This window comes from Lissotriton helveticus, chromosome 3_1 (genome assembly GCF_964261635.1).
Source record: "Lissotriton helveticus chromosome 3_1, aLisHel1.1, whole genome shotgun sequence".
Taxonomy (NCBI): domain Eukaryota; kingdom Metazoa; phylum Chordata; class Amphibia; order Caudata; family Salamandridae; genus Lissotriton; species Lissotriton helveticus.
Window position 1 is genome coordinate 981,586,514 of NC_136061.1, and position 17,881 is coordinate 981,604,394.

A 17,881-nucleotide genomic window follows, 5' to 3' on the forward strand; every position below is an offset into this window, starting at 1 on the left:
GATGGCTATCTGCAGGTTGCTGGTGTACTTGAGCTGGTTCAAGGACAGTACAGCAGCCCACACCGTTCCTGTGATGCTTTTCCAGCTGGTGCAGACATTTCCAGTGATGGTAGGTCTGTGGTGTTGCAGGAAGGGTATGCAAAAACTGATGAGTGCATTGACCCTCTAGGTCATATCTGCTAGCTTGTCAAGTGTCATATTGCTGATTGAGGAGAAAATCAAGTCCAATAGGTGTCTGTCGGTGTGGGTGGGTTTGGTAACGTGCTGGGTGGGCCAAGGTATGCAAGGTTTTTTTAGAAGGGTCAAAGATTTGGGGTTGGTGAGGTCTTCCAGGTGAAAGTGTGAAGGTGCAGGTGTTGCTGAGAGGCGCAAATAAGTTTGTGATGTCGCTGCCGAAATTGGCGCAGGGACGTAGTGGTCTGTGTACGAGGGTTAAGTCCCAGTAGAAATGTAATGGTGATGCTTATCTTGAGCAGGAGGTGTTCCATGTAGCTGATTGGGTTGTCCATGAAGGTGGTGTGGCTGGTGGCATCTTGGACTCTAATGGCACCTCTGGGGTTGTGTTGATGCTCTTGCCTGGAAACCTTGTAGCCGGCAAGGATTGCGGTACAGATGTACTGTACAGAGATTTGGTTTAGTAATGTTTCCATGAGGAAGAGCAGGTCTGGAGCGTGGTTGTGTATTAGATTCCCCATCTACTTGGCATGTTTGGAGAGAGAGTGTTGAGCAGCATGCATGAGTGTGGAATGTTGTGTAGGCTGGTCAGAGTGTGCAAGTGGGGGCGGTGCTGGCATGGGAGTGGTGGGTCCGGAGTGTGGAAGAGTGCATAAGAACTTGCAGGAGGTGCATGTGAATGATCCTTCCGTGTTGAGTGGTGTAGTGTGGCGTGGCAGTTAAGTGGCGAGCGGGAACCAGGTAAAGGAGCACAGAGGCACTCTGGAAGGTAGCAGTTGGTATGTGGGCGAACCAGGGTTCCTGGTGCCAGGCACTGTACAGTCGAGACATGCTTGCATTTGGCATGCCAGTGGCAGATCTGCATTGCAGCTGCCAATAAGAAAGTACCTGGAAGGGGTCAGGCAGTCGTAGGTTGCCATAGGTAGGGAACTAGTGATGTCACTTCCTGAACAGATGGATGTTGGAAGATCCAGTGATGTCACTTCCTGTGCTAATGGGGAAAATGTGTTCAATAAAGGCTCATCTTTACTCCCTTGCCCAATGAAACTGTGTGCTTCCATTGTATTTTTCTCTACAGTTCCATAAAGGTATATGCAAACTTAGCTCAAATGAAACAAAGCATTTACAATGTTTACCCATTTCTTGCTGATGCTTCACTTTGAGCTCATCGATTTCTTTGCCCTGCTGCTCTCTAATACGCTCCACGTCAAACTGGTGCCTGCTCTGCAGGAGGGCGACTTCCTGAGCACGCTTGCCATTCAACATTTCACGAAGTTCCACTAGCGCAGTTTCACGTTCCTTCTGCAGGTTGGATTCGCTCAGCTCCAGATGTGCTGTATGCATATTGGTCAGACTCAGGCGTACAGCCTCCATCTCCAAATGATGCAACATCTGACAAAGGGACGAAAAACAGTAGGTAGTACACAGCAAGCTACTTTAGAAGCTTCACAAAAAAATTAAGCCAGAGTAGAACACTGCATCTCTGCCTAAACTCCACCATGGAAGGTCAAGTGTGTTAAAATCTCTGCCAGAACTCATGCATGCTTACAGCAACATGAGTAGCGTGCTTTCTAGAGTGAACCTAAGCTTCCATTGTCACATAAAGATACTTGCTCAAGCGCAGGTTGCCAGAGGCAGGGGGATTTCAATCTGTGCCAAATATAAGTCCAAGCTTCCCTATAGGTGCAGCAGTGTGCTCCAAATACCTGACTAACCTGTTCCTGCAGGTGTCTGTGACAAATCTGTCGGAGCTTGCTTCTGCATACAGCAGTGTGCTGCACCTCAGCCTGAATGTGACTGACTTCAGCAAGATTTCTCACCTGCACCAGAGCATGCCACAAGTGCAGTGAACTTTAACAGCTGCTCAAGAACATGCATACATGCAGCAGAGATTAACTCTACAGCAGTTCACTTCTTTGCTAGTTGCAGGCTGTGCTTAACCTACTTGCGCTCACCTGTGCCTGCAGCAGAGCATGCTGCATCTCTGCCTGGTGCATTTCTTCTGCCTGCTTCTGAAGCTCATCGAAGAGGTGCTGCTGTTCCTTGGGAAGAGCTCCACGAACACCATCCATGTCTTGCTTATGTCTTGCCACAGCCAGCCTCATTTCTCCGTCACACACTTGCTCATGCACCTGAAAAAGAGGAGAATGAAAACTAGGCATTCTCCAAGTTAAAACAAAGCATACTGAGGATTCTGATCTCTATTGTGAATCCATCTACCTCCTCGCTAAATTTGAAAAATGAACTGTCAAAAGGCTTTTCTGTAGGGGGAAGTAGTCACTATACAACAGCAGGTTCATTACTAGAGCTGATGGAACAAGTGCGACCATACACATCATCGTATTATGTTCAAAGCTTTTTTTCATCAAATGCACTCCTAGGTTCTATGTTGTGTGAGAGAAGAAGAATCGGTAATTAACAAGCTGCACTGGAATAAAACGATGTTCATAGCAATTCTCCTACTGTTACTGAGCACTGCTTGTGTGAAGCCAACAACGGTTAGACTGGACACCAAAGCAGGGTCAAAGCATGGATCAGGTGGCACAATTTCAAGCTAAAGGATCAGATGTGAGGGGTGGACTACTGTGGCAATTCCACATTTCAAATGCAAAGCCAGCTTTCGAGTTCTACAGATAAAGAAAGGACAGATAGTTTTACAAAGACTACACTTAACAAAAACAAAAAAAGTACTGAGCTTAGCTCACAACCCCTGCCTGTGGGCTTTTGGAAAATAAACCAAAGAACCAGAAAGGTCCCAGCCATTTTCAGCAACTTAAATTAAAACATTGTGGTGCATGAACTTCAATCAATAATCTTCTTGAAAGAAATACAGCAGCCCAGAGAATATAAAAAGTCAATAAAAAATCCCAAATATTATCTAGGCTTCAAATAAGTTCGAACAAATAGGCTGGGGTATACTGCATATCTCCTCAGCTCCAAGTATATTTTATGGGGAGTTAGAGTGGGCACTGGGATGAGGAAAGGTAAACAATTTCCTGCGTGTTTCCTATATGGGGCACATACAAAGTATACGTGAATGTGCGAGTTAGTAAAGTTGAATATGAACAAAAAAAAATAGACAAACAAAGAACCATCATTTTATATAAATATATTTTTTTTCCATCCATGACCCTTCAAACTATCACTTAAAATGCTGGTCAAATCCTCCATACTGTGTTCTGCTGTGCAATCTAAACACATTTTATCCAAAGAAAAAACCCAGTAATATCTCCACTGTTTCAACTCAAAAACTCCCAGTTAAACTATTTTGCTATTGGTCAAATGATAGGAGTATTGGAGGAAGGTAACTGAGGGATTGCCTGAGGTTCCTCGTTGACTCTTTCCGCAAAGTGAAGTATTCGTCAACCACACCATTCTTTACCGGGTCAAAGGATAAGGATAGTCTTGTATCCTTAATGGGCTGTTTAGAGGTTTAGCATCACAGTTATTTAAAGTCAAATCCACACGTGTTACAATGACTGAACACTTATTTCACACAATAAGAATATTGTGCATACCTTCATATTTTTGTGCTTGTTTTGGGCATTTTACTTGTTACCAAATTTTGGGCATTCACGTACTTCTAAATAATATGCATTATTACCCAACTCGGCAGTAGTCATTTTATCAGTACCTGCATTGGGCACAACAAAGTTTTAACCTGGGACTTTTAATCTACCCAAAAATTTCCCCAGTATGCATGTTAACCCACTAAGCTATGTAAATGGCTATAGCACCTGGTAGCGTAGCTCAGTGGGCAAATCGATCTGAAAAAGATGAACTGCAACAAACCATATAACAGTACCCAATACCCCACCACCATTTTCACAATAGCCACCTCTCACAGACACTTCTGAATGGATTACGGTAAGAATGAAAAAACAACTGTGCTTTTAGAAACTGGCTAGATTTAAAAAAAAAAAAAAAAAAAAAAAAAGTAACACATTTTCCACCAAACATCAACAACAAAAATGAATGAATTCCCAAAGTACACCCAAACAGAGTTCAAACAGAAAATACATTAACTTTCTCATATATAAATCTTGAAATCACCCATAAACATAATTTCTTTCAAAGTTATATGCATTCATAGCCTGCAGTAGAGGACTCAGAAAACAATCAATAATGAATTAATTCCATCTACAACAACATAGTGATTCCTGTAAAAGAATCACTCCCCACACCACGTGGATTATAGTATAGTCAAATAATCTAGTCTCTGATTCCAGGTACACAATAGATTGGTCTCCGTCCGCTGACCCTAAATATTTGTATTTAGAAACGAGGGGGTTGCTTGATGCAAGGCAAACTTAATTGCACTTCAAGATTTCAGCTCACCATGCCTTGCCTTTTGTACGAAATAGCGAAGGACACAAAACATTTACTCTTCTGGTCTACCATCATTCTTTCTAGCTGGTTTCAATGGCTGAAGGTAGACCATTTTCTCTCAGACTTGCAAAGTTTAGCGTGTAGTTCCTCAAAGAAATCTCTTTATACATACTTCTCATCATCCATGTCCATCACCTCCTGATGACCACTAGAGGTACACATGCCACTTGGGTCTACTTAGACTCTCTCTTTCATCTCCCACTGGGCAGGAAGCAGTAGTGAGTGTGGAAGTAGAGAGAAATATACTATGAACCAAACCAAATTGTACACTAGGTTACTCAAATAATGTATATATGTTATTTTGAATGACAGCAAGCAGGAGAAAAATACCTACTCTGACAAAGATCCAGCCATCCTGTCCGACATATTACAAGAACAGAAGGCACAGATTGTTTCACTTGGAAGGGAGTGTTAGTCCTCAGAGAGCTGCAAAGGCAGCAGTCATTCGTGAAAAAGACTTTTTATTTTTGCTTTTTACATCCAATTTGGATGTATATAGACAGAATTTTTAACTAGCTCTTAAAATATTATACAGATAGACTTAAAAATGTAGGTATTGTCAGCCGACTTTCTTTAATGCTGGTGGAAATTCACCTGAGCACCTGTCTAATAATACTTAATGGCACCAAGTGAGTAGACATTGTGAAAGGACAACTCTGCAAAAGTTATGCTACTGAAGATATATTCCCATTGGTTAAGGATACAATCAGTAATGTACAAGTGAACTTACTAATCTTAGATTATTGCTCATTTAATAATCAAATACTGTGTTGCAGTTCCTGCTCAGTTGATGGAGGATCGTTTAAGGTTATTGCCATATCGATCACATTTGCCGCTTCTGTTAAAGGAGGTATAAATTGGGAATGAATCCCAATCACATAGTTCAGTTTCACTATAACAGGAGATTACGACCGATTGCATGTAACAATACTCTTCCGAGGCCAATTATATGATGGAATTGGATCAATCTGTTAGGAATGTCCCTTGCATCCTGGATTCTGAATCACAATGTGCAACTCTCAAAGGGATTAAAGACTAGTAACATTAAAGGCTGCCTAGCAACTTGGTGTAGAAGGTTCATGGTTTAAGTTGACTGAACAGTCTTGGATTTTGCATCCCTGACCAAAGGCAATGATGTTATTTAATGCATATGAGTATTATGGGTATAGGAGAGGTAAAGGATTTACTGGAACAGAAAAAGAAAAACACAAAATGTTGCTTGCAGTGCTAAAAACTGCTGAAATTCACTGCACAGGTGAATCAGGTGACAAGGATTATGGTTCTCCTTAGCAAATCAAGATCTAGTTAGAAACTAGAAACAGCCCAAACCGCACAAACCACCAGTTGAGTGGTGAGATTCAAAATGTTCTACATTCTCAGGCCTTTTTTACTTTGTTCCCCTGGAGGCAGAAGCAGATTTTGCAGCACGTCATTGTACTGTGCTTCTGCATATCGTAGAATAAAAAAGTAAAAAAATCCTTAGCTCTCTTTTGCTTTATGGCAAATGTTCCTTCTCTCTTTTTGATAAGGGAGGAAGGCCTATTTGGTGTTCTTATCTATGCAGACTATCTAAAACCAAACTCCAGCAGGGATTATGCAGAAAACACACAGTTTCATTAAGAAAGTAACAATACTGATCAAAATAATGTACATTTTGAAGGGAAATGAGGATAAATATACATGCAGATTATCGGGTAAGAAGCTTGCAGTACAAAATATCAAGATAAAACAAAAAAAAGATAAAAATTATCTTTTACAGGGTTTATTCAGTTTGAGGTATAATATGGAGAGATTCCTGTCCACCCTTTGTTGAAGTATTTTAAGGGAGAGGCAAAGGCAATAGGTCTAGCCTTGAAAAGCCTGCAAATTTTATGTATTTCATTTATTTAGCAAATATATGTAGAAGTAATTAAAACAGAAAAAATAATAAATAATAACTGCCAGATGAGGTGGACCACACGCTACTCCAGAACAGTTTCAGCCTTGCTAGACCTGATCAGTAAGGTATTGCTTTTAGATCATGTGGCAGAACGAACATGGGACTCATGTCTAGGCTTGCCCTTGGCCACATAGCATGTTAAATCAAACATACCGTTTGGGATGGACTGCCTGACCAATGAGGAGCAGGGTCAGTACTAATTTGATGAAGATGGGCCATTATCTACAGTAGCATGGAGAGAGAAAAAAAACGAAGGGTGGGTATACAACCCAGGGCAATTGCTAGTGGTTTTGTTATATTCCATATAGAGACCCCAATATAGGCCCAGGTAACATCACAACCTGTCACCTATATTCGTCCCTGCTTTACATACATAACGGCTGCTAGGACTGACCCTTTACCGAGTTACAGTACTCCTTCCAGAACGTGGGGTTTTCCCTGAAAATGCTCATACATTAAGCATGAGGATTCAGGATTCTTGGAAAATCAGCAGGACTATCTTCTCCAGCATAGTACCTATGTAAAAGTTTCATTCCAGTCGTCATCCTTAGTCAGACAGTGGCACAACAAAGTAGATCCGCTGGGGATACCTTCGGGTATATAAACGTCACATCTTGCTGAGATAGTGAGAGGAGATCACAAATTCCATGCCAACACACGGATGCTGAGATTCCTGCATGCAGACTCTCCAGCTTACAGCGGTCTGAACATCGGAATGGGGGGTGTCCAACCCTACACCAAGACGGGGTCCCACAGTATCTCACTTCAGGTAATGGGGTGGAATTTATCCTAGAGGGATTCTTGGCTCCGACACCTACACACATGCTAGGTACACTTAGGTACATCTAGTTAGGATTGCATCGTAGGAGAACGCATTTTATTGTCATGTATTTTATATACCTGCCTGCATTCATGATTATAACAAAATGGTAGAGATTTACCATCCTTTCACTTTTCCAGTGCTTCTAATCATTTATATCTGTTACTGTCTGATGATTGTTTCAACACACCCATTTTACACTAGAATGACGAATGTTCAATAAACGTTTATTGAAAACATCTATACCGTTTATTCTGTGTACAATGATCTCGGAGGCTAAGGGAGCACGAGTGACTGAGCAAAAAATATTACACTGTTTCCACGATTCTGAGAGATCAGGGTTGTCATGCTCGATAGTTGCCAAGAACTATTCTCTCCTTGATAAGAAGAGTTTCTAGTGGCACTGTAAGCTAGCTGGCATACAGGCCAATATACCCAGTGGGGGTGTCTGGAATCAGTGCAGCTACCAAGCCCGTAGTGTATGTTGTCTAAATGTGTAGATCTTATATAGATTTATAAGAACTACATGACAGTTTAGACAGTGTGTAATACTCTCCAATTACATGATGTGTGCTTGAGATGTCAACCAATTGCATTTGTAACTGAAAGGTTTGAATCAGTCTGATTGAATTCAGCCTTTCAATGCAAGCAAATGATATAGGAGAGTAAAATAATGTTCTTAGGAACAGAATCCATGTAGAGAAAATATCAAGGCTTCCAAACCATTATATGAAACCCATAAGCATACTCCTTTTTTGTGCCACTGAATGATCAACGTCTTTTAAGGCACTCCGATAATGGTCATTCCCTGAATCAATGCTAGAAAGCAATTTTGGTACTTTGATTTTTACTTTAATATATCAAAAGGATAGGAGAAAGAATGAAGAAATTAATAGCAGAGCGAGAAGGTCTTCCTCTCCTGTCTACATACTACTATAACTAAAAACATGGCACCCATTACTATAGTTAATCACGGATATCTGTGCCTCCCCATTTTTTTTTAATCGTTAACTTTAAAAAAATTAAATGGTTTCACTGAACACACTCTCCTTTACTTCTTTCAATATTGAAGGATCTTAATTTTTCAACACAATATGCCATTTGAAAAAAAAATGTGATTGGTCATAGAACAAAGACAAAATCATAGTGAATAAAAGGTAAAACAAAGGAGAATACTAGACGTTTTAAAACCCACTATATGTCTAGACACAGTGCTCTAACATTCAAAAAATCCCCTATAATAAAATAGGTGTAAAATTCAAATGATAGTATATGCAGAAGCATATTAAGTGTCCTGCAACATGCCCAGCTAACCTAAATACAAGAGTAACACCAACTCTGGGTTAGGCCCAGGACTCTAGTTTCTATTCTACTGCATGTGGAAAGGCTACATATAGAGGTTTATGCTGCAATTAAATGCAAGTTGTGAAGGTCTTTAAAGACTAATACTCATGTAATGATTTACCTATACTTGCACACTAGTCTCAAAAAGATAGGTCATGTTGGTTAACTTCAAAGGGTAGCAATTGCAAGCATATCACCACAAACTCCAACCCTATTCCGAACTCCAGGTCTGACTGCATAAATTCAGTATGAATAATCCATTCCCAAATACTTAAACATGAACAGTCCCTCACCCACTCCCCAAGCTCTCCTACCCCTCTCTCTCGTGCTGCATACATCACACAGTTGCTTTCTGCGACTATCCAGAAGTCTGCTTTTTTTACGTTTTATACTGACTCACCATTACCGGTTCCTTCCTCGTAGCTTCAATTCCTCTCTGTATCTCCTCCTGAAGACGGCTCTCAAGCTCAGCATAGATAACTTTCAGACGCTCAACTTCTTCAGCTAGCTCCTGCTCTCTCAGGGAGCACCCCATATTCATGGCCTTTATTTCCCTCTCCAACCCTTCGCACTGCTCATTTTTTGAATTTAACTGTACATTAAAATCCAGCCTTGAAGCCTCTATTGCCCCTTGCAAATCTTGGATCTGACCTTGGAGTTCCTCAATGGTGTGTTCTAGGCGGGTCTCATTCTGTTTGCACTTATCAAGGGCTTGCTCAGCATCCTTCAGACGCAACTCAACTGAACACAAGGACTCCTTCAGGGTACTTTTCTCCTTAGTTAGCTCACACACCATTTCTTCCTTGGAAAATATGCCAGAACTCCAAGTGTGCTGATCGTTTTCTAAAGACTCTGCCGGCATGGTCTTCTGATCAAATAGTTGAGAGGCGACCAACAGGTCAGCTTTCGGAGATTCCAGTGCACCCTCAAACTGCTCTTGCTCACTCAGCAGAGCAGATACCCGTTGTGCAAACAACAACTGCTCCTCACTGGTAAAAACATCACCTCCATGTTCTTTCTCTGGTTCTTTAAGATGCCCCGTTACCATCTCTCTATTTTGCTGCAGTTCCATAGACTCCTGCAGCCTAAGGCCATGTGAATCTCCTGTCCAGGGAGGCATTACAGATGATCTAGTGCCACTTGGTTCAAGCAGCTTTTCAGGAGCACATATTTGGTATTTCAGCTCCTCTCCATGTAGAATCTTCCCAGTGAACTCCTGTTTGTACAAAGCCAACTCCTCATGTGCGGCTGAAAGTGCATTTACCAAAGATATCAATTTCTCTTGTGCTTCATGAAGGGTCTCCGATGACTTGGTCAGTTCTTTTTCTTTATGTTCAAGCTCCTTCATTAGCGTAACACATCTTTCTATTAGGCAGGCTTTGACATCCAAGTTTGTACTACTGTCATCGAGTTCCATAGAAGGCAATCTATTCCTTGACAAATAGACTGCAAAAGACTCGGCATCTAAATCCATGCAATGAGCAGCACCTTCTGCCAAAACATTGGTTATCATAAGAGGTGAGTTGAAGGGTTCATAGCTAACTGTGGAATTAAAGCTGGGTTCTAAAGTGAGGTCTCCATCTAGTTCAACACCATCATTGAAAGACAGCTCAGAGTCCAAAGGTTCCTCAGAATATGCTGTTGTAGCAGACTGTTCTTGTAGAGTGGTGTGCGTAAGATACTTAGCCATATCAAAGTTGTCGCCTGCAGATATGTTTAATACTTCACACGGTTTCAAGAGATTTGTGGATTCATTCCTTTCATGCACATTCTTTGACTTAATATGATGAAGGCTTTTCTTCAAGTCCTCCAATTCCTGTTTGAATGTGTCCACTCTCAAATAATGTTGGTGAGCCAGTTCTTGACGGAGAAGCTGGAGTTCTCCCTCATAACGGTTGCACAGTTCATCCCGAACCCTCTCCAAATCGGCACTATGGGATCGTACAAGCTTGTGGCAACTTTCTTCTTTTTCCTGCTTTACATTTTGCAACTCCGAAGCATGAGCTTTTGTGTCCTCATCAATCTGTTGCTGAAGGACTTTAATGTTTTCAGCCTCTAAAAGCAGTTTATTATGTAGCTCTTGAACATCCTCCAGGAGCCGGTCGTTTCCACGCTTGAGCATCACTGCCTGCTCTTCTGCACGGGTGAGCTGAGATTTCATATCATCCAGCAAATCACTACACTTTCGCTCTATTGCAGACTTATCCCTATGAAACTCTTCCTTCTGGTTCTGGAGAGCCTGCTGCAAACACTCACAAAGGGTTTCAGACTCTTGGAGTTTATGGTTTAAATCGGTTATAACAGAGTGTAAACCCTGGATATTTTGTGTGGAACAACCAGCACAGAATTGAACTGTAGCTTGCTCATTCTTGCATTTGACATCTATCTCATCAAATAGCTGGCTCTTGCTAATCACCTTTCCTCCGTCACTCTCATGCACAATCATCTCCTGAAGTGTGCCACATAAACCATGATCTGCTTGGAAGTTATTTTTCTCAATCTGCCTCACAGAAGCTATCTCCATTTTTAAATCTGTGACCTCCTGCTCTTTGAGTGACAGTACATGTTCCAACGAAGATATTTTCTGATTAGAAAGATCCATCTGGCCCACGAGACTTTGGATGGTTCGCCCTTGTTCTGCAATGTCCTGGTCAAATTGATGGACTGACTGCTCTGCACCCTTCAGTGTCTCTTGCATCTTAGATAGCAGAGTCTCTTTATCATTTGTGGTCTTAAAAAGAATCAAAAAGACAAACCGATTATTAAACAGTCAAAAACAAATAACTTTTTTTTTTACTTAAAAGGACAACTTGTAAATCAGTATTTATATATTCTGAAAGGAGGCAACCTGTGTAAAAGAACATTGTTAAGTATTCAGACCAGCTGTGAATGATAACTAGGAAAGGTTTTATTCATTTAGGGTAAGGTTCACTTTCCAGTAAGTTTCTTGTTCACCTGCCAGGAAAATACGTCCGTACTAAATGCACATGAACGCATTCAAGAGACCGGTTGTTTTGCGGGGGTCAGGTGACAGACAGGTGCACATCTCTTTCATGCTAAAGTCAATCTCAACACAATTTCAAAATAATTTGTACCTTGATCATCCCTCGCCCAACTCACCCAAATATAAAATTGTGAATCCTCTAGCCCAACACACTACAGACTGATGCGGGCATGTGTGACGGAGTTACTCTCTGCTGTTAATAACTAACTTCAAGTCAAGAAACAAAGGAAGGGTTCAGCAATATAAAAAAAAAAAAAAATGTTTACAGCCATGAGTTCAAGAGTTACAGGATGCTGGTACGGCAGGACTATCTCTACCATGAGCAGTCACCAGGTTGTACGTATGATATTATAAGGAAAGGGTCTCCCTAGACATACTGAAATCAATCAAGTCCCCACAAACATGTCTCTCGTACAACACAGATGTGCAAAGCTGTGAAATCCAGGAGTTTAATCAAGTGGAAGAGGTGTGGCGCCGCGGCCAGGGCGACTGACGCTGGAATTTGGGGACCACGGTTCGATCCCCGGCTACGGCGGCAGGTCAGCCCAGCACCATGTGACTCTGGGCAATAGCTTGCTTAATCTTCCCGACGGCCCCCAGCGCCTAGAGACCCTTACGGGTGATTGTGCGCTTTACAAATGTGGACTTTACTTTTTTACTTTATTTTGTCAATGAAGCAAGGCAACGGAGAAGGGCTGAATATTTGCTTAGACCCAGAAGCATCTGCGCAGATGAAACAGATGGGACTAAAGACGTGCATTGCAAATCCTATCAAACGAAAAGCCTTTAAGAAAGTAGCTAAGACAATTCCTGTCAAAAACCCAGATTGTGGAGTGTGGCAACCTATATCCAAGTTCTTTAAAGACCAGGCTTTCACCGTTTATTTGACCAGTGGTGAGGATTGCTAGCAAGCCCCATCTACACAAGTCCTGCAGCTAATCCACCAGTGGAACATGAGAGATGGGGCAGACTGCGACAGGGACCAGGGGATCCAGATCGTCCCTAGAGCTGCTGGTAGACTTGCTGGACCACCCGGGGGCAGCGCCCTGCTGGGCAAGACATTGTGGGAAGAAGAAATTAGTTACTTACCTGTAACCGTAGTTCTCAAGTATTGGATGCTTTCGTAGATTCACATGCTTGACTCATTCCCCGTCGACATGGGTGTCCCCGGTACCTTTAAATAGGAGTACCATGATAAGTATAGACTAGAAAAAAGCCACAGGCCTCTTAGTTTATTAACCGATTATAGTCATTATTGAAAAAGAGACCAAAGTTTTGCCTTAACCAATCCGCGTGAATCACCCTCTAGCACACTCCAGAGAGAAGCACAGTACCTCAGATTTTCGAGCACTAGTGCTAGCCTTACTATGCTAAGATAGATGAAGGTGAGCTGTGAATCTATGAAAGCTTCCAATATTGAAGAATTACAGTTACAGGTAAGTAACTAACTCCATTATTAGAACTTTTCATAGATTCACATGCTTGAATCAGAATTGGCAGCAGTTAAGTTGCACATTTACAATAGTTTTGAATGTCTTAATAGGTGTATATATATCAGTTTATCAATAGACATGCACTCAATACATAGCAAGTATAAAACAGTAATAATAGGTACAATATTTAAGAAATATATTCCTTTAAGTTTTAAACAGAAAAAACATCTCACACTATGGAAATGTGATACAGCAATAGTGGAAGGAGGGTAGACAGGGGTGGCTCACCTTAATGGAAAAAGAGGTCAGTACTGCTTGGCCCACTGCTGTATCGTTAAGAACTGCTGAATGTAAGCAGTAGTGTCTAGTAAATACGGGTCTATTCTTCCACGTTGTTGCATGGAAAATTTCCGGAAGTGATATTCCCGCAAATAAAGCTGTAGACATAGATATAGCCCTCGTGGAATAGGCTCGAACTTTGGAAGACGACGGCCTGCCTGCTTTGAGATGGCAGTATTGTATGGCACTTGTAATCCATCTAGAAATACTTTGTTTGGACAGCTGGAAACCTTTCCTTGGAGTACTGTATTGAACAAACAGTTGAGAAGTCTTGCGAAAAGTTTGTGTCTTTTGCATATAAAAGTTAAGGCAAAGCCTGACATCTAGCGAGTGAAGAGTCCTCTCTGCAGCAGTTGAGAAATTTGGGAATAAAGTCTTTAGCACCACAGGCTCATTAAGATGGAAATCAGATAGAACCTTGGGTATGAATGTTGGATTTGTGCGGAGAACTCAGTTAACTTTGAATTGCAAAAATGGTTCCTATATAACAAAAGCCAGAATTTCGCCGATCCTTGTGGCCGAGGTCAAGGCAAGAAGTAAAGCCAACTTCCATAACAGGAACTTGATCTCCGCTTTGTGAATTGATTTGAAGAGAGGTTTCATCAATTGGGAAAGAACAGTGTTCAACTGCCACAATGGAGGCATAAGGCCTTCGAGGAGATAAAACATGTTCTTTTAGGAACTCTGATTATTCTAGAAGATCAAATTGGCGGAGAGGACAGTGATGTTCTCCAACAAGAAATGGCTACTAAGTGAACCTTTATAGAGGTATGCGCCAAACCAGACCGTACCAGATGTAAAAGGTATGGTAAGACTTGCTCTGGAGAGGAGGAAAGAAGATGTATTCCTGCTTGATGGCAGGAGATGCAGAAACGTTTCCACTTGAGGAAGTAAGTTTTGCTGGTACAGTCAGTCCTGGTTAAGAGTTCTCTACCTTTCCTGGAAATGTTCAAGCATTGGAACTCATTGTACTCAGGAGCCATGCGAATAAGTGGAGATGCCTTGTATTTGGGTGTAGAACCTGCCCTTGGTTCATCGTCAGAAGATTGGGAAAGACTAAGTCGGATGTGTCGGACCTGGAATAAGAGAAGCAACTTGGTGTACCAGCGTCAACGCGGCCATGCTGGAGCAATGAGAATCAGTTTGCAGGGTTCAACCATCTTCCTGAGGACTCTTGGGAGGAGAGGAATGGGAGGAAAAGCGTAAGCAAAGAAGCCAGAACATGCACTTGAAAAAGCATTCCCCCATGAGCCTGGTTGGGGATGCAAACTTGCATAGTACCCGTATTTGCGGTTTTGAGAAGTTGCAAATAGATCCAAGTCTGGTGTGCCCAGCGAAAGAGGACTCTCTGTAGGGTCTGCTAATGGAGTTGCCGCTTGTGGCATAACGTTATGAGCCTGCTGAGTGTCTGTAACCGTATTTTTTTTTCCGGAACATATTCCGTTTTGAGGCAGATTGTGTGTAATCCCCCAATCCCAGATCTTCAGTGCTTCCCTGGAAAGTGGAGATCTTATGCCACCCTGTTTGTTTATAGAGTGAATTGTTGTGGTATTGTCCATACAGACGAGCATTGTTGGATTTCGTATTCTGGAAAGAAATGCTTGGAGAGCCAGATGCACTGCTTGGAGTTCCAGCAAATTTATGTGTGATTGACAGTCCAATGACACTTATTTGAGTTCTTGAAGGTAAGCTCCCCATCCTTCTAGGGAGGCATTCGTAGTAATTACCAATAGTGCTGTTATTTGTTGTAGGGACAGCCCTGCTAACAGATGACTTGTTTGTAGACCACTCCAAGGTTTTCAGCATGTGCGTAGTTTCTTTGATGAGGTTGTCGAAGTAGCGGGCGGATTGTACCCACTGCTTGTCCAGCTCCTCCTAAATGAGACGCATCTTGGGACGACACAACGGGGTCACCGTTATGCATGACGACATCATTCCCAAGAGCGATATGTATCTTTTGATGGAATTTGCAGGTGAGAAGCCGCTGCTGCTTTTAAGCATACAGTGTCTAACGTGGCTCCTATAAAGACAATTGTCTGCAATGGATTCTGCCTGCACTATTGTAGATTGGGAGTCGGACCAAACTGCCGGAAGAGAGTTGTGCAGGCTTTTGTGCACGCTCTCTCTGCTGTCTTGGAAGGTGCGTTGATCAGCCAGTCGTCCAGATATGGAAAGACTTGATGTTGGTGTTGTCTGAAAAAAGCTGCGACAGAAGCAAGGCACTTTGTAAAAATTATGGCCATGGACTTGAGACCAAAAAGGAGCACCCTGAACTGGTAGTGGCATCCGGCTACCATAAACCTCAGGTATTTTCTGTGTATTGGGTGAATGGGTATGTGGAAATAGGAGTCTTAGAGGTCTAGGGTTGACAAGAAATCGCAATGATTTAGGAACTTCAGTACTTCCTGTAATGTAACCATTTGAAACCTCTACTTTTTCAAGTAGAGGTTGAGGATACTAAGGTCTAACATTGGTCGCCACTGCCTTAACTTCTTTATTGTCAAAAAGAAACTGGAGTAGAAACCTATGCCCCTGCTTGATAATGGGACCTTCTTTATTGCTCCTTTGTGAAGCATGCTTTTGAAGTCTTGTTGAAGAGCCTTGAGATGCCGTTGGAGGGAGGGTGCCAAAGTGTAAAAGGTGTAGAACCCACCGCTCTGTGGTAATGGCTTGCCATTGGTGGAGGAAGACTGAGAAAAGCATGGAGGAGGAGGAGTTGGAGCCGGAACCTGTATAATATCACTGTCAGTGGCTAGTATCTTTGCCAGCCCGTGTGGTTTTCCCCCTGTTACCTCAAACATAGGTTGTCTGAGGTGGTGGTCTGTTGGTATTGAGGCCTTTAAGATGGAGTATTCAAGAAACAGGAAGGGCATCGGTACTGGTGACACCCCCTCTATAGGTTGGCTGCCCTTTTCTTTCGGAATTTCGAAAAGGGATTTGCTTGAGATGCAACATCTCCAAAGACTTGGCGGTATCTGTGTACGCCTTGATGGTTTTGAAGGCCTCCTCCACATGACTTCCAAATAGAGTCTCTCCATCATACGGGAGATCCAAGATCTTATTTTGGACTTCCGGACGGAATGAGGTGGCTTTGAGACATCCTTTCCTTCTTAGAACTGCAGTTCCTGCTAGCTGCCTGAAACCTGGGATAGCGACGTCCATTGCTAAATCTATTTCTCTAGACGCCATTTCTCCTTCATGAAGAGATTTTTTACTTCTCCTTAAGCATCCTTCGGCAGTTGGTCAATGTAGAGAGCAATGCCTGACCCCATCTGGTGATCATAGCAACCTAAGATCGCCTGAGAATTTGCTGCCCTCACGGTCAGTGCTGACATTGGTGAAAACAGTTAACATAACATAACAGGTGCATTTGTAAAGCGCAGGATTACCCAAAGGTGTCCTGGCGCTATATAACAGATGTTTATTGTTACCCAACTCAATGGTACTCATTTTATCGATCTCAAATGGATGAAAGGCTGAGTGGACCTGCCGGGATTTGAACCTGTGACCATGAGGTGGGACACAGGCTCCTGCAGTGGCTGCTGTAGTCCACTGAGCCACCAGACTCTGCTTTGCCGATGGGATTCAGAATTCTGCGTTTATCAGGCGGTGAAGAAAGCGGTGTCGCAGGATTTTTCATGCGGCGTTGAGGAGCCTGCATGACCACAGAATCTGGTTTTGGGTGCACTGTGAGGCACGCTGGGGTGTCATCCGTGGTCTTATTTTTTTTTATCAAGGAGTGAAAGCACCGCCAGTATAGTGGCTGCTGGGGTTTTCATGATCTTAATTCCCTCACCCCAGATGTAATCAATCATGGGTACAGTCCTGACCGATTTATGAAATGGTTCCTTAAAATCTTATAAAAAACAATCCACTTGTTTAGAAAGCATTGGTGGAGCAAATCTTTTTGCTGCCCGCTCTAACAAATTATGAAATCTCTTTAAGTCCTCTGGCAGGGTATCTACTGGAGGTGCTGTTGGTGAGGCAGGTACAGACATCATGTACCTGTCCCATTCCGTGGATGTATTGCAAAGTTCTCCTTCTCTCTCCTCATCCAAAGAGATCTGTTCCTGAAGAGGAATAGACTGCAGAATATTTGGAACAGAAAGCACTGTAGGAGTATTCACCTGAACTGGCGATCCCATCTGAGAAGGTGGAGATTTATTAACAGGAACTAAAGTTGGAAGCACCTTTGGTAGTCTTCTAGCATAGGTTGTAGATCCGATAGAAACGCAGAAGGCAGTGAAACCATCTCTTCCTGATATTGGTGATGGCCTGGTTAAGGTTGGACATAATAGGCCTTAATATAGTATTGTTGCTCATCCTCAATATCATCCAGTTGACATTTAACGTGCAAGTCAGACGGACTATCTCCGAATAGGCCTTCTTCCTCTTCAGATTCTCCCTCCTCTAGCAGATGAGTGGGGAAGAGAAGCGTA

At 42.4% G+C, this 17,881-nt stretch overlaps 1 protein-coding gene across 6 annotated transcripts in view; it reads right to left on the reverse strand.

Annotated features, from left to right (window-relative positions):
* Positions 1-17,881, reverse strand: part of PCNT (pericentrin) — a 1,333,356-nt gene that overhangs the window by 1,122,215 nt on the left and 193,260 nt on the right. For all 6 annotated transcript variants that reach the window (XM_078681435.1, XM_078681433.1, XM_078681434.1 and 3 more), the window contains 3 exons: positions 9,067-11,397; positions 2,130-2,306; positions 1,311-1,566 (listed from right to left, as the gene is read on the reverse strand). In XM_078681435.1, the coding sequence (XP_078537561.1) occupies positions 1,311-1,566; positions 2,130-2,306; positions 9,067-11,397 (2,764 nt within the window). The remainder of the gene's footprint in view (positions 1-1,310; positions 1,567-2,129; positions 2,307-9,066; positions 11,398-17,881) is intronic.